Source organism: Jaculus jaculus, chromosome 5 (genome assembly GCF_020740685.1).
Source record: "Jaculus jaculus isolate mJacJac1 chromosome 5, mJacJac1.mat.Y.cur, whole genome shotgun sequence".
Lineage (NCBI taxonomy): Eukaryota > Metazoa > Chordata > Mammalia > Rodentia > Dipodidae > Jaculus > Jaculus jaculus.
Genome location: NC_059106.1, coordinates 171,342,439 through 171,369,610, shown reverse-complemented (window position 1 = coordinate 171,369,610; position 27,172 = coordinate 171,342,439). Strand labels below are relative to the sequence as shown.

The window sequence follows — 27,172 nt, the reverse complement described above, 5'->3', positions numbered from 1 at the left end:
GTGGCTGGAGGCCCTGGTGTCTCTCTCTCTCTCTCTCCCTCCCCCTCCCCCCCTCTCAAATATTTTTTTAAAAAGAAAGTGGAATCCTGTGAAATAAACAAGTTGTGTGTGTGCAGCTTCGGTTCTGAAGCATGACGATCTCCTGGCCTGACTGACCCTGACCGTCCATGTCAGGTGGCAGAGATGCAGTGCCGCTCAGAGGATACTGGTGTGCTGGGACTGAGGGGTTCAGCTACAGACAAGAACTTCAGGGCAAAAACTTCTATGTTCCCTCTTGGACCTGGAGCAAGATAAGAGATTATTAAGTGGGTACATCTCCTCAGTGCCCACTGAGCCCAAAGATTTGAATATTAGTCATTTAGGTTTTTTTGTCTTTTCAAGGTGGGGTTTCACTCTAGTCCAGGCTGACCTAGAATTCACTATGTAAGTCTCAGGGTGGCCTTGAACTCATGGTGATCCTCTTACCTCTGTTGGGATTAAAGGCGTGTGCTACCTTACTTGGCATCATTTAGCATTTTAAAAGTAATACCAACAGACCTGTTATTTAAAAAAAAAAAGTCTGGGGCTAGAGAGACAGCTCAATTATTAAAGGTGCTTGCTTGCTTGCGAAGCTTTGACGGCATGGGTTCAAGTCCCCAGTACCCATATAACGGCAGATGCCCAAAGTGGCACATTCATCAGGAGTCCCTTTACGGTGGGAGGAGGACCTGACATGCCCATACTCACAGATGTCTGACTTTGCACTGGGACAATAGGAAAGGTGCCTTCAGGGCAAGACTGCACCCACTGATGGCTCCAGGGCCTCGCAATGCAAATTCATTTGAAAGGGGGTGCCTGAAAAGAGGGTCTTCATGGTACCTTGCTGGTAAACTGCAACCTGGGGAACAGGTTCGGCTGCCATTGTGGTCTGAGGGCCAGGCCACATCTCAAGCTACAGCAAGGTGGTGGCATTCGCAAGGTATTGGTTTTATAACATGTAAGGTAGCCAGCTAGGGAAGGGTCCAAAGAGAGTCCTGTGAATGATCGTCCTCTCAGCCAGCCACAACAGCGCCCCCTACTCAGGTGTGCTAGCTGGGCCAACCCCGTGTCCAAACCAGTCAGCTCTTTTGGGATTACCCTGAGTTTGGCGATAGAGCACATCCTAACAAGCTATAATGAGGGCTTACTGGGTGGGCAGGGGCTTCTTGGCTGTTAATTTTCTTCTTTTAAACCTCAGGGTCCCAGGCACTGAGGCAAGGCAACATATGGCAGTGTCAGATTCCCTGCAAGGAAGCTCCAAAAAGCCACTGTGTGAAGGTATGTAGGTAGAGACTATTGCAGTGGACACCCCAGAATATTGGGAGATCTCAGAGCTGTGAAACGTGTTACTGATAGTGGCAGGTACTGTGTTGAACTGGTCCAGAACAGGGAAAGTGCCACAGGCAACAGTGCTGCAGAGGTGGGGCCATCCAAGGCCCTGGAAGCCAGATGATTCCACTAAGGGCTCCTGATGCCTGCTGGTTTTCAGTCTTGCTTTCCCATTCTTTCCTTGGAACAGGAATGCATGTTACAAGTAACTTTTTCTTTTAATATTTTATTTGTGAGAGGGGAGAAAGAGACGGATAGAGAATGGGTGTGTCAGGACCTTCACTGCAAATGAATTTCAGTCACATGCACCACCTCGTGCATCTGGCTTATGTGGGTCCTGGGGAATCGAACCTGGGTCCTTTGGCTTTGCAAGCATGCACCTTACCCACTAAACCATCTCTCCAGCCCAGAAATAACTTTATTATTATTTTCATTTATTTGAGAGAGAATGGGCATACCAGGGCCTCTAGCCACACTGCAAGCAATTCCAGATGCATGAGCCACCATGTGCATCTGGCTTATGTGGGTACTGGGGAATTGAACCTGGGTCCTTAGGTTTTGCAGGCCAGCGCCTTAACCACTAAGCCATCACTCCAGCCCAACTTTAATTTTACAAGGACTCACAGTTGAGATTGCCTTCAGGTGGGGAGATGGCTCAGCAGTCAAAGGTACTTGCTTGCAAAGCCTGCTAGCCAGGATTCAATTCCCCAGAACCCATGTAAAGCTAGATGCATTCACAAGGTGTCTCATGCATCTAAAGTTCTTATGCAGCAGCAAGAAGCCCTTGTGCACCCATTCTTATTCTCCCCCACACCTCACCTCTCAGCTTGCAAATTAAAAAATAAAATAAAAAAGATTGGCTTCTTTGAGTCTTAGAGGCCACTGAACTTGACTTTGAACAGTGTTAGGACTGCTTAGACTTAGAGATGTACTAAATTCATTTTGTTTCATGAGATGAGATGTGACTTTAGGAGTCAGGGACTGAATGTTAGAAAGGGATGTGTTTGGGTGTCAAGTTGGCAAACTGTGGACCTGCTCCAGTTAGTTTTCATTGTCAAGCTGACTAGCAAACCTGGAGCACTAATGAAGCACGCCTTTGGGTGTATCTGTGAGCACCTTTTCTGACAGGATTAACTGAGGGGGGCTAGACTCACCCTGAATGTGGGCCCTAACATCCCCCAAGGGCCTCAATCTGCACTGAAGAGGGCGAGCAGAGCGGTGGTACACATCTCTGCTTCCTGCTCCACCCAGCCGTGGGTGGGAGGCAGCCTCGGACTCCTGTCACAGGCCCCCCTGCCATGCTGGACCATACTCTCAAGCCAGGAGCCCAAATAAGCTCTTCCTTACGTAGATTCCTGCTTGTCAGCTACATGGAGAAAGCAATGAAAGCAAACGCAGGTCTGAGGTGTGCTTCTCCTTAGGGACACTTCTGGAGTATTTTTATTGTTTTGTTTTTTTCCAGGTAGGGTCTCACTCTAGCCCAGGCTGACCTGGAATTCACTATGGAGTCTCAGGGTGGCCTCAAACTCACGGCCATCCTCCTACCTCTGCCTCACAAATCCTGGGATTAAAGGTGTGTACCACCATGCCTGGCTCTTCTAGAGTATCTTACCTCCTATCTGTCCATCGTGGGACTCGGGGGCAAGTGGCTCCATCTCCGCACGGCGCTTTAATCCACACGCTCCTACTGTTGGGTGAGTCACGTGCCTGGTGCCACCCGTGCTGCACAGCTGGTGTTCTCAGGCATCGGTTCTAGTCGTCCTCAACCCCGCTTTCTACTCACCACAGCACTAAGACTTCTCACATCCGAATAAGGGTCAGTTCAGTTCCAAAGTAGACAAGTTGTCAGCTGGACAAGGGGAAATAAAATTGATTCAAGCAGTAAAAAGGTGCGCGCAGAGAGGAGAGCGAAGTGGAAGCACGTGCAGATTCAGGGCGGCAGGAAAGCTCTGTGGGGCGAGAGGACTCCACTGGGCGGGAGCAGCAAGAACCAGCGCGGGGATGTGTCGCAGAGGGTCGGTCAGGGCCGAACCTTGCTAGCAACTGACTTCGACCTCAGTTGCTGAGTGGCTTCACTGGACAGTCAATAAAAATAGTGAATCATATGGCCAGTCTCCAAATGCAGTGTTTAACATAAGGCAAGAGACAGAATACCAAACTATATTTACTGTTTACAGTAGCAAATGACAACAAATAATGTACAAATTGGTGACTAAAACAACAAAGCCAGCAGACGTCCCACCCGAGCCCACACAGCAAAACAGCAAACAAGAACATTTTCTGCAGGATTTTGAGCAAGCAGATGATGGGTCATTGTCAAGTGACTATAAAAGGCAGAGAATGGCCCTCAAGCAGCAATGGATCCTTACAGAAGGACAATAGGCAGAACTATGAACATTTTAACTGGTATAGACCCCAAATGCAGAAGTGAAGTCACGACTGGGGCATAGTTTCAGGTACATCTGGAGAGCGGCAGAGCACAAGTCCATGAGAATGCAGTCGCCTTTTCATGGGTTTCTTTTGCAACCACATTTTGAAGCAGCTCTTTTACATGTCACTAACTGGATGCTTAATCTTGTGATTTTATATAATAAACCATAATTACTGATCAGAACCAAATACTAGAAATCTGAGACCAAAACACAATTTCCAAATCAGAAATATGGTAATTACTTTCTTCATTAGAGAAAGGGAAAAGAGTGAGTTTTGTTGTGCTGACCTCTACCCATGTGCCCATGACCAGGTACTGAGTAAAGGTGACACCTAGGCCTCGCCCCTGAGGGACACACTTGGGAGCAGGAGCACCTGGGTCATTTTACTGGAGGACTTGTTACTTTTATTTTTAACCTTTTCGGAACCTTAGAATTTCCCCTCAACTTTGCCATATGTTTAACAAAGCTTAAATTTGCATTACTTCACATTTTAATATTCTATGTCGAACAGTAAGTGGAATTCTACTCCCACATGCTTGTCCCAAAGGCACACCCACTGGGTGACTGAGCTCTCTGTGTAGTCAGGACAAAAGGCAACAGGAGCAATCTCAGCTCTGGAGGTTAGGTCTGGCTGCAGACATAGCCCACATCCAAACCCAAGTTTAGGAAAAGAACATTTTAGGGGCGGGAGGGAACAAAAATGAAAACAAAAAACAAACCCCAAAAAATCTCACGATTCATATCACCTACACCAAACACTCTGGTTAACCAAGTGGTGACCTCATCCCTGCAGATACAGTTTGGAGTTGCCCTGGAAGTGCATGAGAGGAGAATTGCTTCAGTGACTGTCCGGCGTCTGCTGACTCTTCAGTGGTTGGCGTGACTGCACGTAAGCCATTCAATAGCAGATGCATGGATGATGGTAGGACGTGGGGCCAGTCCCTCGGGGAACTGCTCCCCCTGTCTGCTGCTGGAATACATCGATGGTGTCCTCATCCTCCATCTCCAGCTGTCACAGTCACCATGGCAGGTAAAGTGAGAGAGAATAGAAAATGTCAGAGGAGGACTGGAGAGATGGCTTGGGGTTAAGGTGCTTGCTTGCAAAGCCAAAGGACCCCAGTTCAACTCCCCAGGACCCATGTAAGCCAGATGCACAAGATGATACATCTGGAGTTCATTTCCAGCAGCTGGAGGTTCTGGTGTGCCCATTCTCTCTCTCCCCCTCACTGCCTCTTTCAAATAAATAAATAAAAATAAAATTACTTTTTAAAAATTCCAGAGGAAAGGAATATACAATGATAACTAATATCCTCTCCAAACTACTTCCCCACAATAAACATACTGTTATCTTAACTCCCATTCCACGCCTGGATGGATATGCAGCACCCCAGTAAATATTTATCCACTAACTTTCCCTAAGAAGACTCAAAAGGAATTATCACAGCTAAGAACTTTAAGAGGAAAATGAAGTCATTAAAAAACACTGACTTTTAGGCTGGGCATGATGACGCACGCCTTTAATCCCAGCACTCGGGAGGCAGAGGTAGGAGTATCACCGTGAGTTCTAGGCCACCCTGAGACTCAATAGTAGATTCCAGGTTAGCCTGGGCTAGAATGAGACCCTACTTCAAAAAAAAAAAAAAAAAAATACTGATTTTTTTAGCTGGGCGTGGTAGCACATACCTTTAATCCCAGCACTTGGGAGGGTGAGGTAGTAGGATCCATATGTTCAAGGCCAGCCTGGGCTAGAGAGAGAGCCTACCTCGAAGAACAAAAAAACAAAACAAAACAAAGCAAGCAAACAAAAAACACTGATTTTTTTTTAAAGCCCAGCAGCTGTAGAATATACTATGAGCATTTCTAATAGCTATTTGACACACTATAGCATCAGCATTCTTAACTGTTTTACATTCATAAGCTTTTCAATTAGAAGAAAAATAAATCAAACTGAAGTATCTAAGTTCTGGCAGCGGCTCATACAAAATCCAGTTCCCGTGAAGAACACCAAGTGCTCGGGACACAGGACGGTTGCGACAGGGGCGGCGGTCAGGTCCAGGCTCCAGAAGGGTCTGTGCAGCCCATCCCCCACACCCAGCACTGCTGTACATGAGCGCCAGCTGACTCTTGCAAGGTCTCACAAAAGGAAGCTTTTGCACTTCCCACAGAGCCTGAGGAGGCTAGAAGCAGGAATGCTTCTGGAATGTTCTCAGAAACAGAGAAGTCTTTTTCAGGCCCTACTGAGACACCCCTGAGGGTAGGCTGGCCGGAGCCAGCGAGTCTTCCCTCCCAAGCAGCTCTTCCTGCTTTTTTGCCACCTGTCCACAGCTCTTCCCATAGCCTATTCTAGAGGTGTGTAAAGTGGCTAGAAGTTATTTGCAAAACAAAACAAAAACAAAAAAAACTTCAATATTTAAGATACTTGGGCTGGAGAGATGGCTTAGCGGTTAAGTGCTTGCCTGTGAAGCCTAAGGACCCCGGTTTGAGGCTAGATTCTCCAGGACCCACGTCAGCCAGATGCATAAAGGGTGCAGCGTCTGGAGTTCATTTGCAGTGGCTGGAGGCCCTGGTGCACCCATTCTCTCTATATATATATCTGCTTTTTTCTCTCTGTCACTCTCAAATAAATAAATAAAAATGAATAACAACAACAAAAAAAAAAACACCAAAAAAAAAAAAAGATACTAAACATTTTACAAAAACAGTTTCACAGCCAGGCATGGTGGTGTGTGTCTTTAATCCCAGCACTGAGGAAGCAGAAGTGGGAGGATCACCGAGTTCGAAGCCAGCCTGGGACTAAAGAGTTCTAAATGCTTCTTACTATCTTAATGGGATGGGGGGGGGCACACACAGTAGAACAGGCAGGAATCTACTTTATATATAAACAGATGAAACTAAGACTCCAAGATAATGTCATTGAGAGCATAAGACCATCACATGACGGGTAAGAGCAGTCCATCTAAACTGGTTCAAATCACTTTTAGTTCATGTCTGAAGCCCTCTGCACTGCTGAGACAGTGTAACAAGGGGGATGCTATCTGGTTTGTTTCTGTGCGTGGTGAGCGCATACTGAAGACAAACTGGCGATCCTCAGTGACGGTGAGGTATGCAGCCTTTCTTACCCACAGCACTCGTGCAAAATGCTCACAAGACACAACAATTGAGTCCGTCATCTAGCTACAAATGAGCTAAAGTTGCAAATTAAGAGCCCAGTCATCTAGCAGGAAGGGACTTCTGGTCAGCCTCCACAGGTGAGCCCTGGGCAGTCCTCAGCTAAGAACCCAGACCTGCTGGGAACACAGGCCTCACCTTCAGACTCCCAGCCTCAAACAGCAAAGATAAGTGTCTGACAGTACTGTTTGCTCATTTGAAAAACTTAATTACAAAAAAAAAAAAAAAAAGCCTAATATTAAAATCATGAAGAAAATAAAAGGCATTCTGTGGAGCATCACTGAAAACTGTTCCCAAACGGCCACTGTTCAGATGTGCAAACCGGAAGTAGCTTGTACCCCAAGGACAGTGCAACTTCGTACCTGTGCTGGAGTGTCTGTCTCGTTGATTGGCTGCCCATCAAACCTGAATCTAATCTGCCTCATTGACAAGCCCTGGAAAGAGAAGGATGAGCATTAGATGTTCCCAGACAGCATAGCTTACTTTTGACATCAACAGCTGATGTCAAGTCCCCCAAATCTGAATATGCACATGTATGACCCAGTTACTGATGGACAATCTGTGCTCCCCGAACTAACTTTCAGTAACACCCTGATTCTGCCCCTTCATTTTCTCCCGTAAGCTGAAAGGAGCTTCTGGCACCATTTCCCCCTGGAAAGTTCCCCAAGAGAAGCAGGTCAGGTAACGAGGGAAGCAGGGTGGAAGGCCACGAGGAGCCCAGCAAGGAGAGGGATTTCTATCCTACAGGAAGGAGGCCACCCGCACGCTGCTTCAGGCTGAAGGGGCAGGTGAGCACCAGGGACAAGAACCCTTCTCAGGAGCCCTCCTCTAACCAGCAGCTCTGCTCTCCCTGACTCAGGACAGACAGGACCGAGCTGGCACCTCTTTCCCACTCCAGAGCCTCCCTACAATGACATAAGTGAAAAGGCACAAAACCCCAAGCAAGGACGAGCCAGCCAGCAGGGTTGTCACTACTGACTGGAGGCTGAAAGCCACAGAACCAGCCACAGGTTTTGTGGGGTGCTGGGGCCTCGAGTCACAGGACCTCAGGGGTAGGGAAGCAGGTGCTGCTGGGCCAGTAAGGTCAGGATGACTGTCTGAAAATTCTTATGCAGACCCCAAGGAGCCAGGGCCCTCATAACCTTCAGGTAACTACCCCATAACAACAACAGAAACAGTGCTACTTTCTATAAAGGCTCTGGCTCAGGACACCACCCACAGGCCACAGAAGGCAAGTGAAAGCCAGCACCCCCACACAACGCCTACGCGTCCCTCCAGCCTTAAGTTTACCCCAGGTGCCTGAGAGATCAGAAGGCAAGCATTCCTTCCCCAAAAAACCCAATTTCACATGGGATAGATGGCTTAGCGGTTAAGGCACTTCTCTGCAAAGCCAAAGAACCAAGGTTCAATTCCTCAGGACCCACGTAAGCCAGGTGCACAAGGTGACACATGCATCTGGAGTTTGTTTGCAGCAGCTGGAGGCCCTGGTGCACCCATTCTCTTTCTCTCTGCCTGCCTATTTCTGTCTCTCTCTCTCTCTTTCAAATAAATAAATAAAAATATAAAAAAGAAAAAAATCATAACAAGCTGAGCATGGTGGCACACGCCTTTAATTCCAGCCAGCACTTGGGAGGCAGAAGTAGGAGGACTGCTGTGAATTGAGGCCAGCCTGGAACTACAGAATGAGTTCCCAGTCAGCCTGGGCTAGAATGAGACCCTACCTCAAAAAAAAAAAAAAAAAAAAAAGACAGCCTTACACAACATCCTGAAAAATCACTGTTCACACAAAGAGACAAGGCACCAGTGACAGCCTTGACAGCAGCCACCATCCAAGCAGATGACAGACAGCAAAGGGAATGTAGGAACAGAAGCCCAAGTATTTCCAAGTGAGTTGCAGGGCACCCATTTGTCAAAGGGAGCTAAAGGTCTTTAATAAAAATAAAATATGGAGGCTGGGGAAATGGCTTAGTGGTTAAGGCATGTGCCTGTGAAGTCTCGGGACCCAGGTTCAATTCCCCAGGACCCATGTAAGCCAGATGCTCAAGAAGGCACATGCATCTGGAGTTTGTTTGCAGTGGCTGGAGGCCCTGGCATGCCCATTCTCTTTCTCTCTCTCTGCCTCTTCCTCTCTCTCTCAAATAAATAAGTTAAATTAAATGTTTTAAAAAATAAAATATGGGCTGGAGGGATGGCTTAGCAGTTAAAGTGCTTGCCTGCAAAGCCTAAGGACCCAGGTTCGATTTCCCAGTACCCATGAAAGCCAGATGCACAAGGTGGTGCATGTTTCTAGAGTTTATTTGCAGTGGCTAGGGGCCTTGGCACACCCGTTCTCTGTCTGTCTTCCTCTCTCTTTTTCAAATAAATAAATAAAATACTTAAAAAAAAACAACAACAAATAAGTGTGTGGCCCATGATTTCACAATGATAACAACAAGCAAAAATGAGCACTCTAGACAGGGCTGGGTAGATGGCTCAGCAGTGAAAGGTGCTTGCGTGCAAAGCCTGCCAGCCTGGATTAGATTCCCCAGTACCCACATAAAGCCAGATGCACAAAGTGATACAGTGGCAAGAGGTCCTGGTATGCCCACGCTCTCTTTCTCAGACTCTCAAAAGAAGAAAAAGAAAAAACAAGTGATCATCCTAACTGGTGACTGTTGAAGGACACTGGTCAATTGGCTTGGTATTCTTGAAATGTAATAAAAGAACAGAACCAAGGGCTGAAGGGAAGGCTTAGTGGTTATGTCATTTGCCTGCAAAGCCAAAGGACCCAGGTTCCATTCCCCAGGACCCACGTTAGCCAGATGCACAAGGGGGCACATGCGTCTGGAGTTCATTTGCAGTGGCTGGAGGCCCTGGCACGCCCATTTCCTCCCTCCCTCCCTCTTTCTCTGTCAAATAAATAAATAAATAAGAACAGAACCAAGCCTTTTCTTCCCTTCCCTGAACAAGATGGAAAGCCTTCCTTTCCTGACCAAGACAGCTAGTCAGATCACTGATGGAGTCAGGACGTGCAGGAGTTTTCCAGCGGACACCGGAGGAAGACTGTTTCCTCCGGGACTGCTGAGGAGCTCACAGGCCCCAGCAGTGGCGCCACACTGTCAGTGCCACAGGCATCGCCAGGCCCACGTGCTGTCCCCTGAGGAGCGCACCACCACCAGGAGATCCACACGGCTACATGTAGGGACCCAGAAAAAAGACTAACTGTAAGTGGGCTGGAGAGATGGCTTAGCAGTTGGTTAAGGCACTTGTCTGCTAAGGCAAAGGACCCAAGTTCAACAACCCAGGACCCACGTAAGCCAGATGCACAAGGGGCACACGCATCTGTAGTTCCTTTGCAGTGGCTGGAGGCCCTGGTGCGCCCATTTTTTTACTCTCTCTCTCTCTACCTGCCTGTTTCTGTATATATCTCCCTCTCTAGAATAAATAAATAAAAGTAATTTTAAAAAGACACACTGTAAGGGACATGCAGGGTTACATTCAGCAAGTCCCAAGGCAACAAGTGCAGGTCTGCAAAAGCAGCAGCCCCTGCCGAGCCCATCCAGGACCCCTAGTCCCGGCTGGCCTGGGACGCTCTCCCGGCCTGGGCACCTGTCTCTCGCAGTAGGCCTTCATCAGCTTGCTCAGTGGGGTGTGCCTCTTGATCTTGAACTGCACCACAGAGCCGTCCTGCCCGGCCACCTTCAGGTTGATGTGGTCGTTCTCTGTTTTCACTCCCTCCTGAAAGAGACAAGAAATGGCCGCTAAGAGGATAACCAAACCAAAATACAACCAATTTGCAATATGGTCATATTTGAAAGTTCCCAATAAAAATTATTCCAAGATTTGGAAGGGAAGTCTTTAGGTAACAGTTGCCTTTTTGTGTGTGTGTTTCAAGGTAGGGTCTCACTGTAGCACCCAGGCTGAGCTGGAATTCAGTCTGTAGTTTCAGGCTGGCCTTGAACTCCTGGTGATCCTCCTTCCTCTGCCTCCAGGCCTTGGCTACAGAATTGATTGTTAACCTTCTAAAAAGAAGAAAGGCGCCAAACTACTTTCTGTTGTCCATGATGTGCACAAGGTCCACTATATGTGCCACTTTGGCCACCTGGCACCATGTGGGAACACAGGAGTCTAAGTGTTGTAGACAGCTCCACGTTGCTGGGATGAACATCCAAACTAGACACAGTTTATGGGAGGAAGGGATTTATTTGAAGCTTACAGATCCGGGGGGGGGGGGTGCCATCTATGGTGGAAAAAGCTGGCTCCCATTCATAAATCCAAGCAGAGAAAACAAACCACCATCAGCCAGCGCACCAAAAAGCAGCAAATAGGTACCTCAGAGCTTGACTGCTCTCCACAGCCAGGGACTGGAATTTGGGTCTGCCCCCAAATACACCTTAGGGTTAGGCCCCAGAATCTGGCCCCAGTGACACCTCCTCCAGCCAGGCAACAGGAGATCCCAGTTACAAGCTTTAATAAAAAAGGTACCTGAGCCTGGGATGGAGAGATGGTTTAGCGATTAAGGTACTTGCCAGCAAAGCCAAAGGACCCACCTTCAATTCTCCAGTACCTATGTAAAGCCAGATGCAAAAGGTGGTGCATGCGTAAGGTAGCACATGCATCTGGAGTTTGTTTGCAGTTGCCAGAAGCCCTGGTGTGCCCATTCTCTCTCTGCCTCTTTCTCTCTCACACACACACTCTCTCGCAAATAAATAAATGTAAAAAAAATAAAAATTTTTGAACACCGGACATTCAAACTACCACATGTGCTAGACCCACCAGATTTGCCACGTTTGGCTCCCTGGCATCATTTGGGAGTAGGAGTCCAAGGGAACCACTTGTATTTAAAGAAACAATGAGGACCCACTGGGCCATCTGTGGACCATCTTTTCTCCACAGGTAGGTTGCCTGACCATGCACCTGCAAGGCGGCTAATGCCCATGGGAACCAGGCTGCACAGAAGCGTCCAACATCCCTTGGATGTCTGCTGCTGCTTTTCTTTCCTGGTGGAGGGGTGGGGGAGTCAAGAAGCTAGGCTTAAAAAGGAGCACCAGGTGCAGAAGGCAAACTCCCCTGTGGGGTGCCTGGAGGCTCAGGTAGGAGGCCCCCAGGTGAGATGCTCCACCAAGGGCCTGAAGTTGCCACTCACAGCACTGCTCTGCAAGCTCAGCCCTCCTCTCCAAAGGGTGGGCTCCGGGGTGAGAAAAAGCAGACAATGTAAGTAAAGGGAGCAAATGACCCCAGGCCGCTGCTCCCCAGCGGGGTGAACTCTCACTCCCCACACTGCTAGCAGGCACCAGACTCTGGCAGAAAGGATATGGACGTGTTCAAAACAGGAACCACGAGTGTAAAGTGAGCAAAAACACCCACCGGAGCTGCAGACTCATATGAGCAGGCCCAAGGCACGCTTCCTTAACAACAAGACCCTTGGTCCAGCCTAAGGAATCTCTAATAAGTGAGTGAACTCAGGAGTTAAGAAAAATGTCACTTAATGGGCTGGAGAGATGGCTTAGCGGTTAAGCGCTTGCCTGTGAAGCCTAAGGACCCTGGTTCGAGGCTCAAATCCCCAGGACCCACGTTAGTCAGATGCACAAGGGGGCACATGCATCTGGAATTCGTCTGCAGTGGCTGGAAGCCCTGGTGCGCCCATTCTCTCTCTCTCTCTGCCTCTTTCTCTGTCTGTTGCTCTCAAATAAATAAATAAAAATAAACCAAAAAAATTTAAAAAAAAAAGAAAAATGTCACTTAAACCAACGACCTTGCTGGGTGTGGTGGTGAATACCTATAATCCCAGCACTCCTAAGTAGAGGGAGTAGGAATTTATTTATTTATTTGGTTTTTCGAGGCAGGGTCTCCCTTTAGCCCAGGCTGACCTGGAATTCACTCTAGTCTCAGGCCGCCCTCGAACTCACAGTAATCCTACCTCTGCCTCTCGCATGCCGGGATTAAAGGCATGTGCCACTACGCCTGACCTTTTCACATATATATATATATTTGGGGGGGGGAGTAGGATTTTAAAGTCTAGTCTAAGCTACAAAGGAAGACCCCGTCTCAAAGCACCACGGATTGGGGGAATATAGCTCAGTGGCAGAACACTTTCCAAACATGCAAGTCCCTGGGTTCAATCATCAGCATAGGAATAAATAAGTAAACACAAACACACAAACAAAACCTTATGTTTCAGCTATTCAGGAAAAACTTTTTCTTTTTTTCTTTTTTTTTGAGGTAGAGTCTTGCTGTAGCTCAGACTGACCTGGAATCCACTATGTAGTCTCAGGGTGGCCACGAACTCATAGTGATCCTCCTACCTCTGCCTCCCAAGTGCTGGCCAGCACACCCGGCTAGAAGCTACTTTCTTTCCACCACCACACTAAAACCTGGCATCCAATTCCTGCCTAACCACAGAAAGAGGAAGCCAACTACAAAATATAAGAAAGGGTGTTTACTTTTGGTCCAAGACTAACAAGCGCTCATGCAACCACCCAGGATGGGGTAAGCGGCAACCGTGGCTGAGCTGGCATCAAAGGTAAAGACCCGGAGTACTTCCACTTGCCCCAGGGACCAAGCGCAGGCTTCACGTCAAGGCTTTCTGGAGGACTGGCCCCCCGCGCCCCTGCCCAGCCGTGCGGTGTGTCCTTGGAACCGGGGAGGTGCTGCGCTCCATCCAGGCCAGGGCTGGAGGCAAAGAAGGATGCTCCCACCCAAAGACCCGTCTTCCATTGGTTAAAACTGACTTCAGCAGGACCGATGGAGGGGCGGGAGCAGGTTCATTAGGAATAGGCAACGCTGTACTTTCCAGGGACCAACTGGCCCGGCGAGCACCCCAGGACTGCTAAGGGAATGGACACCGACGGCCCGAGCCCCAAGGCCGCGGGAAGGTGGCTGCGCCCTGGACGGGAGGAAGAAGGCACGCCGGGCCGGCTCGCAGAAAGGATCAAGACCCCCCTCGGGACGCGGCGGGCAAGGCTGGGGGCCCCGCGGGAGCGCAGCTCACGAGGCACGGGCATGGGCTAGCCTGTGGAGGGGGCGACCTCCGAGATCCCGGCGCAGACTTCCGACGCCGCCGGAGCGGGGCACGGCCGGAGAGGGCCCGGGGGCGGGGCCAGGCCCGGGGGCGGGGCTTGTGAGCGCGGGGGCGGGGCGATGGCGGGGGCGGGGCGATGGCGGGGGCGGGGCCAGGACGCGGCTGGGGGCGGGGCGCACGGCGCCGGTTGGGGGAGGGGTGCCGGCCGGCGGGGGGAGGGGACGCCTAGGGCCGGGCGCGGTCCCGCCGGCGCCCTGTTCCCGCGCAGCACGGGGCCCGGCGGGCCGCCCCGATACCCTCGGCGACTGCGCTGCGGGCGGGCGGGCGGGCGTGGCCAGGCTTACCTTGGGCTTCTCCTCCGACATGATTGCGCGGCGGCGGCGGCGACGGCGGGAAGGACAGCGAGAACGGGCGGCACCGGAGCAGACGAGTCACGCTCTCTGCCCCGCCGCTCTCCCGCCGCAACTGTCGCGGGGTCGCGCTTTATTCCCCAAATCCTGGCTTGCCGGTTGGCCGGGCAGGGTCACGTGGCTGGGCGCGTGCACGAGGCGCGCCCCCCGTGGTCTCGGGTGCGCGCTGGCCGGCCGCGATTCCGGGTGGTTGGAAATGCGTCACGGGGCGGGTCCGACGCCCGGGGGCGCGCAGTGCCTCAGGGGCGCGCGACCCGAGGCCGGGGCCACGGAGGCTCCCCTCCCCCCAGGCAGTGGGCTCAGGGCCTTGGGGTCGCGGTCACAGAGCAGCGGGGGCGTGCAGGGCATCTGGGGCACTAAGGACGGCGAGGCGTTTGGTCATGACAGATCAGGGAGCATGTGCAAGGGCAGGAACCAAGGAAGCACCGGGGCCTGGCCCTACCCAACCTCGTTGTCCCCAAGCCCCCACTCGGTCCTTGCCATGCTTAGCTACCTGGGCACCCAAGTGCACCGGACTGCATTTGGGGACAAGGGAGCAGAGGAACATCTGAGCCGTCTGGCGAACCCTTCCAAGGGGTCTGTAGAGTCAGGAAGAGGGGCCAAGGATGCTGCTTCAGGGGCCATGAACCCCTGGAACAGGCTCCTGCGCATAGACTCGAAGTCTCAGCAGGACTCCTTATCCGGAAAGGCATCCCGTGGGGACACTTGCATTCTGTTGGTTCAACAGGACAACACTTTGGCGGTTCTGCCCCATTGGACCCTCCTCGTGAGGTGGCCAGACCATCTGAAGGGCATCCCCAAGGACAGCTCCAAGAGACCCGCCCCCCCCCCTTTCTTTTCCTCTCTCTGCGCACTGACTGGCTGCATTCGCTGTGACCACCCTTCTTCATCCTTAATTAGTCCCAACTTAGGACTTCCATATCACAAAAGTAAAAGCCAGGTGGCTGGGGTAGGGGGTGGCAGACACAGACGGCCTCCCTTATGACCACTTCTCCAGTTCATCTTTATAGCAGTCCGATTACACAGGAGGAAACGGAGGTTAAAAGACATGGCCAGGGTCTCAACTCTGATAAGCAGGTCAACTAGCCTTTGAGCACCGATGGCAAGCCTGAGCGCCATGCCACTGGAACTGATGGGATGCCCCAGCAGCCAGGGAAAACGTGGTTGGGACAATTCCCCTCAGTGGTCAAGAGGCCCTCCCCGTATGTCAGCATGTGCTTAGAGTGCCGCTTTCCTATCCTCTGAGTTTCAGTCCCAGGAGCACCATGAGAGGTGCAGACAGCCATGCCTCAGAGCCACACAGCCACCTCCCTCAGAGAAAGGCAACGTCTGGATTTGGCCCAATTATCTAACCGGTTTCTGTCCCAAGGAAGGGCCACACACAGGTGCCACCCACTTCCTGTGAACACTGCAAAGCCACTAAGCCAAGTGTTTATGAGCCCAACCACCTTCAACTGTTAAGCATGCACTTTGTTCGGAGTTCAACAAGGTCTCTTCATGAAAGTCTGGTTGGAGCCCACCTGCCACCCCAGCCAGATAAAGGTTTGGATCCTTCTAGAATCCAGGCCAGCAATGGATGGATTACATCCTGTGCTTCCAGGAGATAAGAAACCCTAGGAGCCAGCCCTGCCGAGATGGACGTTGGGGGTCACAGCCCTCCAAATTGGTGGCTTGGGTGACTCCGGGCAGGCAATGTTCTGACCACAGTGCGGCATTAGCTCCAAGATGCTGTTAATTACAAAGGGTAACATCATGTGTGCGAGATACTGGGTAGAGCCGTGGGCTGTGGCTGAAAGAATTCTGGTTGCTATGTTATTGAAACTGAGTGCCTCCCAATGGATGAAACTCAGTCTGTAAGAGGGCTGCAGTCAGAAATTAGGGGGTGGGGCTGGAGAGATGGCTTAGCGGTTAAGCACTTGCCTGTGAAGCCTAAGGACCCCGGTTCGAGGCTCGGTTCCCCAGGTCCCACGTTAGCCAGATGCACAAGGGGGCGCACGCGTCTGGAGTTCATTTGCAGAGGCTGGAAGCCCTGGCGCGCCCATTCTCTCTCCCTCTATCTGTCTTTCTCTCTGTGTCTGTCGCTCTCAAATAAATAAATTAAAAAAAAAAGAAAGAAAGAAATGAGGGGGTGGGCGGAGGTGGCATTCACACAGTGAAAGGAAGAGAGGGACGTGAAGGGGTCAGAGCATTGTAGGTTAGGGCAAGGGCTGTCCATCAAATGGGAGTTTTAGGAGAAAATAGAATGAGACAGGACAAGATAAAGACACAATTGAAGACGTCTCTGGAACAAAGAATGTGACTACAAATGAAAAGGACCTTTAAACCGGGGCGTGGTGGCTGGTGGCGCACGCCTTTAATCCCAGCTCTCAGGAAGCAGAAGTAGGAGAATCACTGTGAGTTTGAGGCCACCCTGAGGGAACACAGTGAATTTCAGGTCAGCCCCGGCTAGAGCGTGACCCTATCTCAGGAAAGAAAAGGCCCTTTGTGCTCCCAGCTGCCAGATGAGAGCAGACACACTGAGGCACACGTGTAGGGACACATTCCAAAAGCATCTGGGAGATTCAAATGACACCCTGCTCCCTGCCGTATTTTCTCTCTAGAACGGTAAGCCAAAATGAACTTTTCCTTCCATAAGCTGTTCTGGTTGGATATTTTGTCCCAGAAATGAAAACTAATGAATAGGCTCAGAATCCAGAATTAAAGATGTTTCCCAAGAAAACCACATGAGCCAGCCTCAAGAAGCAGATCCAGTAATAATGACCCATGGGAGAAGAGGGTGTGGACACAATCGGACAGACTTGAGAGTAACTGTGATTAATGTGTTCAAAAGCTACATTAAGGGCTGGAGAAATGGCTCAGCGATTAAGGTGCTTGCTTGCAAAGCCCAAGGGTCCACATTCAATTCACCAGCACCCATGTAAATCCAGATGCACAAGGTGGCACATGCATCTGCAGTTTGTGTGCAGTGGTAGGAAGCACAACGCCTATACTCGCTCTCTTTATGTCTGTCTCTTTCTCTGTCTCTCGCACAATTTTTTTTTTTTTTCAGGTAGGGTTTACTCTAACCAAGACTGACCTGGAATTCACTATGTAGTCTCAGGCTGGCCTGGAACTCAGTGATCCTCTTACCTTGGCCTCCCTGGGATTAAAGTCATGTGGCACCAAACCCAGCATAATAATTTTCATTTGTTTTGTTTTATTCAAGGTAGGATGTCTGGCTCTAGCCAAGGCTGACCTGGAATTCACTATTCAGTCAGTCTCAAAGTGGCCTTGATCTCACAGCAATCCTCCTACCTCTGCCTCCCAAGTGCTGGGACCGAAGGCGTGCATCACCACGCCCACCTTGAAATAATTTTTTTTAAAATAAAGGTGACAAAAAAAAAAGAAGATTTCAAAAGAGAAGTGGGATGCATTACAGAATCCAATGCAAATTTGAAAACAGAAAAATCTGACAATTATAGTTATGAATCCATTGAATCAATTTTAAAAACAGATTAGATCCAGTGGAAGAGATGTTAGTGACGTGGAAGATAGGTCAGAAGGAAGGGATCAGGCAGAAGCAGAGAGAAGACTGAAGACTACAGTGAGAGGCCTGAGACATGAACCCCACAATGCAGGCCTGGCATTGGTAAAACAAGCCTCTGGAAGAGAGGCAAGAATGGGCCAGAAGCAATATTTGAAGACATAATAAAACGAGGTTTTTCAAGCTGGAGAAATGGCTTAGCGATTAAGACACTTGCCTGCAAAGCCTAAGGACCCATGTTCTACTCTCCAGATCCCACATTAGCCAGTTGCACAAAGGTGAGGCAGTTGCTAGGTGGCACAAGCATCTGGTGCTTGATTTCAGTGGCTGAGGTCCTGGCATGTCAATTCTCTATTTCTCCTCTCTGCCTCTCGCTCAAATAGATAAAATAAAATGAAAACATTTTTCAAAATTGATCAAAGCTAAAACACAGGTTGCAAAAATAGCATCAACCCCAAACAGAAAAGCCTGAAGACCAGAGCTTTTATGGAAGAATAAAACCAACCAGGTGTGGTGGTGCACGCCTTTAATCCCAAGACTCTGAAGGCAGAGGTAGGATTGCCCCATGGGTTCAAAGTCAGCCTGGGGTAGAGTAAGAGTATACCTTGAAAAGCAAAAACAGGTGCTGACAGATGATGGGAGTTTAAACACATATGAAATGTCCACATGTTACATGCACTTTGCTGTGTGGATATGTAATTGCTATTACAAAAACGATACTACAAGGAAAATATTTAGGCTCATCCCAAGAAAATTAGAAATTACTATCAAACCCCAGGGAAAAAGCAACACAAAAACAAAAGCCGGCTAACAAGTTCACAGGAAGGAAACCAGGAGCCAGGCATGGTGGTGCACGCCTTTAATCCCAGCTCTCGGGAGGCAGAGGTAGGAGGATCATCGCTGTGAGTTTGAGGCCACCCTGAGACTTCATAGTGAATTCCAGGTCAGTCTGGGCTAGAGAGAGAACTTATCTCAAAAAAAAAAAAAAAAAAAGAGGAGGAGGAGGAGGAGAAAGAAAAGAAAAAAGAAAGGGAATCAGGAGTCACTTCGGGTCTTTCCAAGGGACTGATGTGAGCTGCGCTCTTCCAACCTCCACGTGTTCATAGTATGCAGCAGTTATGACGACATGTTCGGACAAACAAATGGTGGGGGAGGTGTCTGCAGGGACCTTCCAAAACTAGGAAGAGCATCACCAGACCCACCATAAGGAAGAGCTGATGCTCTACGGCGTCAGGACTTTAGTCTGTCACAAAACCAGGCCCTAAAGCTGGGGACACCATGGAGACACACCCCCACACGTGGCTGTCTTGCATAGAGCTCTACAAGATACTCACTGGAAAGACCAAGCAAGGCGCAGCCAGAGAAGACTGTGTCTGGTGGGGAGGCACTACTTGAGAGGGGAGGGCATGCAGAGCGCAAAGCCTTCAGATGTGTGGGGAAAGGCAGGAAGGACACCCTGCTGTTCCCTAGGCCCCCACTGAGTGGAAGAAGGAAGGAAAATCTCTGCCTCTTGGGAGGAGCCAAACCTACTGAGCCCAGAAAGACTTCACAGGTCTTCCATCTTTGGAGAAGGAACAGGATCCTTGACACATCCTATTCCAGACCCAAATGCACAAGCTCTGCTGACCATTGTGACCAGACCAGGGCCTCAGAGAACATCCGCCCCCAAAGCCCAGGCATTTAAGCATCAAGAACTAAGAATGAGGGCTGGAGAGATGGCTTAGCAGTTAGGGCCCGCAAAGCCAAAGGACCCAGGTTCAACTCCCCAGGACCCATGTAAGCCAGATGTACAAGGGGGTGAATGCATCTGGAGTTCATTTGCAGTGGCTGGAGGCCCTGGCATACCCAGTCTCTCTTTTTTACTCTACCTGCCTATTTCTGTATCTCTCTCTCTCAAATAAGTAAATTTTTTTTTTTTTTAAAGAACTAAGAATGAGCTGGGCTGGAGAGATGGCTCAGCAGTTAAGGTGCTTGCCTGAAAAGTCTAACAACCTGGGTTCGACCCCCAATATCCACAGAAGCCAGATGCACAAGGTGGCGCACACGTCTTGAGTTCATTTGCAGTGTCTAGAGGCCCTGACGTGCCCATTCTCTCTCACACACACCTCTGAAATAAATAAATAAAATAGTTTGAGCTAGAGAGATAGCTTAGTGGTTAAGGCATTTGCCTGTGAAGACTAAGGACCAAGGTCCTATTCCCCAGGACCCACATAAGCCAGATGCACAAGGTGGCACATGCATCTGGAGTTCCTTTGCAATGGCTAGAGGCTCTGGCAAGCCCATTCTCTCTCTCTCTTTCTCTCAACTAAATAAATATTTTTTTTTTAAAAAAAAGAACTAAGGGCTGGAGAGATGCCTTAGCAGTTAAGCACTTGCCTGTGAAGCCTAAGGACCCCGGTTCGAGGCTCAATTCTCCAGGACCCACGTTAGCCAGATGCACAAGGGGGCGTATGCGTCTGGAGTTCGTTTGCAGTGGCTGGAAGCCTTGGCGTGCCCATTCTCTCTATCTATCTCTTTCTCTGTTACTCTCAAATAAAAAAAAAAAAAAAAACGAACAAAAAAAAAAAAAAAAGAACTAAGAGTGAGGGCTGTGGTTATATGGAGCACTTGCCCGGCATGTGGGAGGCTCTGGGACCCAGTGGGGTGCAGGAAGAGTCCCCCAGCAAGCAAGTTCCACATGACAGGCTGACCTGGAATTCACTATGGAGCCTCAGGGTGGCCTTGAACTCACAGTGATCCTCCTACCTCTGCCTCCCGAGTGCTGGGATAAAAGGCGTGCGCCACCATGCCCAGCTCAGATTGGAGCTTTTGCTAGGTTTTGGATGAGGACAGGTCTCTGGTTAGTGTTTCAGAATTCAATCTTCAAGATCTGGGAAGGGGACTTCTTAACTGCAAGGACAGGTACAAGGACGTTCTATACCTTGCTTTGATCTTCAGGGTTCGGTTACTCCTAAATTGCCTCAGTGTCACCACCATGCTTACCCCACCATTAGGCTATAAGTCAAAATAAACCTTTCTCCTAAATTGCTTCAATCAGGAATTTTTGTCACAATAATGAGAAAAGTAAGGAACATAGCAACATGAATAGATAGAATATCACAGCCACAGGGAGTGTAAGCATGAAAAAGAGTCAGGCCGGGTGTGTATCCCTAATCCCAGGACTGGGAGGCAGAAATTGGAAGACCGCCGTGAGTTCAAAGCCACCCTGAGACTACATAGTGAATTCCAGGTCAGCCCGGACTAGAGTGAGACCCTACCTCGGAAAAAAAAAAAAGAAGGGGCTGGATGGAGAGATGGGTAAGTAGTTAAGGGTGCCTGCCTTGGAAGCCTAAGGACCTAGATTCGACTCTCTAGTACCTACGTAAGCACAAGATGGCACATGCGTCTGGAGTTTGTTTGCAGTGGCTCTAGGCCCTGGCCCACCCATTCTCTCCCTCTTATCTGCTTCTTCCTCTCTCTCAAATAAATAATTGTGTGTGTGTGTGTGTGTGTGTGTGTGTGTGTGTGTGTAAGTTTGAATAGATGGCCCCTAATACATTCAGTGTTTTATTAACTTGTAGTTTGGATCTGCAGCCAGACACCTGGCTGGAGGCAGTGTTACTGGATGGATTTTAAGGTGTGGTGGTGGGTTTCAGATTTCAATCTAAAGATATGCAAAGTGTGCCTAGCTGGAGTTCCTGAAGTGTGCTGTGCTGTGTGGCCTTTTGGCTTGTTCTTCTCTTTCTCTCTCTCTGTTTGGACCTGAAAAGGCAGGCCAGCTTCTTCTGCCATTATCAAATTCCCCTTGGATCGGTAAGCTTCAATAAATCCCTTCCTCCATAACTGTACCTGGTCTGGAAGTTCATCTCGGCAAATCTGAAGATTTCCGGTACAAAGAGTAAGAAGCCAGGCATGGTGGCACACACCTTTAATACCAGTACTAGGGAGGCAGAGGTAGGAGGATTGCCAGGAGTTCAAGGCCACCTGAGACTACATAGTGAATTCCAGGTCAACCTGGGCCAGAAGTGAGACCCTACTTCAAAAAAAAAAAAAAAAAAAAAAAAGATTGCTTTTTTGTTGTTGTTGTTTAAATTTTTGTTTATTTATTTATTTGAGAACGACAGACAGAGAAAGAGGCAGACAGAGAGAATTAGAGAAAATGGGTGCACCAGGGCCTCCAGCCACTGCAAACAAACTCCAGACGCGTGTGCCACCTTGGGCATCTGGTTTACATGGGTCCTGGGTAATTGAGTCTCGAACTGGGGTCCTTAGGCTTCACAGGCAAGCGCTTAACCACTAAGCCATTTCTCCAGCCCTTGTTTTTTTGAGGGAGGGTCTCACTCTAGCCCAGGCTTACCTGAAATTCACCATGTAGTCTCAGGGTGGTCTCGAACTCAGTGATCCTCCTACCTCTGCCTCCCTAGTACTGGGATTAAATGCGTGCATCACCACACCCGGTTTAAGACTGCTTTTTGACCATCTCCAGCAGAGGCTCTGGGAAGAGTTAGAGAGCTCCAAGCTAAGTCTATAGAAACTACTCAAGCTTGGGAGCAGGACAATCACAAGATCTATTCTCCCCTAGCTACATGGTCAGAATATCTTTAAAGGGAGTGTGGGAACACCTGAAATTTCAGGACATGCACAGTGTACTGATGCATGATAGATCAACTAGTGCCTGTGCCTTTGTTTAAACCAACCAATCACAGACTCTGGGTGGAGGACTTCCCTCAGTCAATAAAAATCCGTGCTCCCACAGGGGCAGCTCCAGAATGCCCTCCTCTTGTGGAGAGTTTGTTTCTATCGCTTCCACTTCAATGTATAAACTTTGCTCTGCTTGATCTTTTTTTTTTCCGAGGTAAGCTAGGCTCTCACTCTAGCCCAGGCTGACCTGGAATTCACTATGTAGTCTCAGGCTGGCCTTGAACTCCTCCTACCTCTGCCTCCCAAGTACTGGGATTATAGTTATGTACCACCACACCTGGCACAGAAAGAGAGAGAGAGAAAAAGAGGAGGGCAGGGAAGGTGGGGGGGAGAATGGGCACACCAGGGCCTCTAACTACTTTGTGCACCTGGCTTATGTGGCTCCTGGGGAATCAAACTCCAGTCATTAGGCTTTACCAGCAAGTGCCTTCACGACTGAACGGTCTCTCCAGTCCCTGCTTTATCTTTAATTAAGTAAGCAAAAAGTGCCTGTAAGGAGAGAACTGTCCTTGATCCTGTGAGAGACTTTGGTCTCCCTATCTCTTTTTCCCTGAAGGAGTACCTTCCCTAGAAACCTGGCCAAGCCCTGGCCACCTGGTGGGAGGGCTCTGCCTTCTTTCCTTCTCTTAAACGTTCTCTCTACAAACTCCACCCACTGCAGCGGAACCCCAGACACGTGTGCCATCTTGCACGCATGTGCAACCTCGCGTGCTTGTGTCACCTTGTGTGTCTGGCTTTTGTGGGATCTGGAGAGTCGAGTGTGGGTCCTTAGGCTTTGCAGGCAGGCACCTTAACCGCTGAGCCATCTCTCCAGCCCGGCAATTACTGTTTTGACGGCTGCATGCATTCTGGACTTGGCTGCCTTGCCTGGGCTCATTCAGGTGGCTGCGATCCACGTTTAGCTCCAGAGGTCCAGAGAGCCCTGCAGTGGGTTTCATGTCTGCTGCATGGTGCCGGCTTCCAGCCAGGCCCACTGGCCGCATCAGGACAGCCTGAGCCGCATCACCTGAACGAAATTCCTGTAAAGAAGAATGTAAGGGGCACGAGGCCCCTCACGGCCTACACTCAGGAGTCGTCCCCGTCACTTCCACTGCATTCTTCTGCTCCAGCTGCCACCTGGCCAGCCAGGATAGCAAGGGTGGGGACGAAGAGAGTCACTGTGGGGTCTATGACAGGTAGGTAATGACAATGAAAACAGCGACTTGATCATTAGCAGGTCTGCACATTGCTCCTGTGAAAAATGAAAATCTCAAAAGCTGTAGGAATAAAAGATGATAATTAGGGTAGAAAGACAGCTCCGTGGATAAAACACCTGAGTTTGGACTCCCAGAACCCACATAAGGCCAGATGTGGCAGCAAGAGTGGCTGCTTGCTATACCAGCACGGCCACAGCAAGGTGAGAGGCGGAGGAAGGAGGGTCCCGGGAGTTTGCGGCCACTCCTTTTGCTCAGTCCTGTAAGCGAGAAGTGCGCTCTCTCAGCACCCAGAAAAGATGCTTGAGAGGCTCTGCGAACTGAAGTTCTCTGTGGCTGAGGATCCTGCAAACTGATCAACTAACTTCCTGACTGCAGAGACTGTAGGAAACCAAGCCGACTTGATCTTTAGTGCCTAGAACAGCGATTTCCCTCTAACCTCTTATCTGACCTGACATCTTTGTGACTATCAGGGAAAACTGTAGTACCTGTTGTCTTAGTGACTTCTGGCTTCTACCAGCCCGAAGGCTAAGGATGCTATCCGATAGGATCTGAGACCTGCGGCCCATTTCATAGCTCTGCTATAACTTGCCTACCTGATGGCTACACAAGGTGTTTGGTATATGCACTGATTTAAGGCTTTCTTTAGTTCTGCGACCATAAAAGTTTTTGTTTGTTTTTTGAGGTAGGGTCTCACTCTAGCCCAGGCTGACCTGGAATTCACTATGTAGTCTCAGGATGGCCTTACACTCACAGTGATACTCTTACCTCTGGCTTCTCAGTGCTGGGATCAAAGGCGTGCGCCACCATGCCCAGCTTTGTAAAAGGTTTTGTAACCACTTTCACAGTGGAACATGCCATCCAAGGTAACCTGAATCTGTTTCTGGACTGTGGTCATTCATATTTGTGTCAGAGTACTGTTTCTTATTCCCATTGGAGTAAGAGCTGTGTTTTCTACCAATAGATGTGTGGGCATCCCTTATCCACTTGAGGTGGCACATAAAAATCAGGAACCATATAGGGGTCTTATTGTACTTTGGTTAGTCACATTCTCCAAGTTATATTGCCCTTGGGGGATGGCATTTTGGGGGTCCACAAGAAGCAGAGCCTGGGACAAGGCCTTGGAAATAGTCTTTGAGGCAGAAGATGTCTCAAGGTTAAGTTTTGGGTAAGGACTGGGAGGCAGGCAGTGAGCTCAGAAGTCGTGGGTTGCTGGTACCTGGTGACCTGTTCTGAGGCTGAGCCCCGAAACACCAGGGGAAGGCCACGTGGAGTGCTGGATCAGTCATGCTGGCCCTGAGTCCCTCTCCAGGACGCAGCTGCTGGCCAGTGCCAGTGCTGAGCACCTCTCTGAATGCATTCCCACCACAGCTGTCTCTTCCACTGGCTGTGCACAAGGCCACACATTGGACACCTTCTCTCTGCTGGAGCATACCTAGCCACCCAAACGCTGAGAGGAAGAGATGATGACAGTTAAGAAAAAGAAAACAGAAACCAGGCACGAGAGACCCCTGGCTCAAGCAAGTCCGTGTGAGCTGAGCTCACCTCACCTTCCTGTGCTGACACTCCAAGCACAGGACCAGAGCCCGGTCAGGCGCTGGCTCGTCGTACAAGTGAAGGCTGCCGGAGTTTCTAGCAGCACTCTGCAGGCGTTGGGGGTGACAGGTGAGGTCCTGCCGAGCAGTGGGCTGACAGCGACAGCTGATCTTGGCTTCATCTTTGAGGTGCAGGACATGTTGTGGAACCCCCATCAAGTGTTCTGGCCTAGACTGAGCAGCTGCAGACTCAGTAGATCCTTAATAACCAAATTATAGTCGGTACTTGTTTTTTGGTGTTTTGAAGTAGAGTTTCACTCTAGCCTAGGCTAATCTGGAACTTACTATGTAGTCTCAGGGTAGCCTTGAACTCACAGCAATGCTCCTACTTCTCTCTGCCTCCCAAAAATTAAAAAATAAAAATTAAAATTAAAGGTGTGCACCACGTTACCCTGCTTATTTATTTATTTTGGTTTTTCAAGGTAGGGTCTCTCTCTAGTCTAGGCTGACCCGAAATTCACTATGGAGTCTCAGGGTGGACTCGAACTCATAGCGATCCTCCTACCTCTGCCTCCTGAGAGCTGGGATTAAAGGTGTGCGCCACCACGCCCCGCCATCCAGGAAGGTTTTTAATCTATTTTCTTTTTTTCCTTCGAGGGAGGTTCTCACTCTAGCCCAGGCTGACCTGGAACGCTGTAGCTCCAGGCTGGCCTCAAACTCACGATCCTGCTACCTGCCTCCTCGGTGCTGGGGTAAAGGGTGTGTGCCACCACGCCCGGCTGACCCATTTTTCCATGTGGCAAATCTGCAAGCCTGAACTGAGGACGTCCCTGGGATCTGCCTCACTTCTCAGGAGGCTCCCTTGAAACACGAAGCCTCACCAACCACTCTGGCAGTTCTCAAGACTGGGACAATGTCAGCTAGGCCCTTAGAGCTCCACCCCACTCCCACAGCTGCCCAGCTTGTCTGGCCCATCCTTTTGCTAACAATTCTATCACTGACTGACCCAGAACAATCTACTGTGCCTTGTGTCCCACCTGACACCCAGGGCTTGGTGCCCCTTCCTGGACCCATGGCCCCGCCGTAAGTGCCTCTTCAGCTCCAAGGCTCTCCCTTGGGTGCTGCCTATGCTTCCAGGGAGTGAGCTCTGTGCTATTCCCTGGACACCCAGGACAGGGAGGCTGGGTGGGCACCGACCTGCCTATGCTCTGCAGCCCCACTGCCGCTCCTAGGTCTGGTGTTCCCAGGGTTTTCAGAGACAGTTCAGTTGACAACTGCCCCAGGAGTCAGTCCAGGAACACGACCAGGGAAGGCTGCTACTGCAGGGACAACCTTTCACAGGGGCTGCTGGAAGCCTTTTTGCTGGTGTGCTCTGGGTGAATCACTGCGTTCCGGTTCCTGGACTTCTGAGTTCCTTATGCGGGTTCATCTGCAGCAAGACGGATTGCTTCCGTCCTCTCCTTGGCCTTCTTCCTCAACTGTGGCTGTGTGCAGTCATGGTGAGCTCTAGAGCTGAGGCTCAGGGTTGTCATGAGCACAACCATTCTCCCCAACATCCCTGCCATCTCCGCCTCTTACTCTATCCCAGACCCCAGGGCTGACGAAGCCAGATGCTACCGACTTGGGAGGGCCCTCAGGCAGGGGCCAGTTGGCAGCCATGTGTCACGGGGAGCCGGGCCTGCAAGCTGGAAAGGTAGAGCAGGATGAGGTTAAGTGACGAGACGGACCCTATCCACATCCTGAGGCTGGGGGATCATCCCAGGACTGGGCCCCGTCAGCCCCTGTGGCCCACAGGACAGACCCACTCGTGCAGCTACCTGGAAAACCCGCAGCCCTGGCCCACCTAGCCCCTACCGCCAGACTGAGCACTGAAAGGAACAAGAG

The 27,172-nt window shown here is 50.0% G+C and overlaps 1 protein-coding gene across 1 annotated transcript; it reads right to left on the bottom strand.

Annotated features, from left to right (window-relative positions):
- Positions 1 to 3,493: 3,493 nt before the first annotated feature.
- Sumo3 (small ubiquitin like modifier 3) lies at positions 3,494 to 14,439 on the bottom strand. The gene is made up of 4 exons (XM_004669343.2): positions 14,292 to 14,439; positions 10,536 to 10,664; positions 7,310 to 7,381; positions 3,494 to 4,788 (listed from the first exon to the last, which is right to left on the bottom strand). The coding sequence occupies exons 1-4, from the start codon at positions 14,310 to 14,312 to the stop codon at positions 4,678 to 4,680; spliced, it is 333 nt and encodes a 110-aa protein (XP_004669400.1). The 5' UTR covers positions 14,313 to 14,439; the 3' UTR covers positions 3,494 to 4,677.
- Positions 14,440 to 27,172: the final 12,733 nt, after the last annotated feature.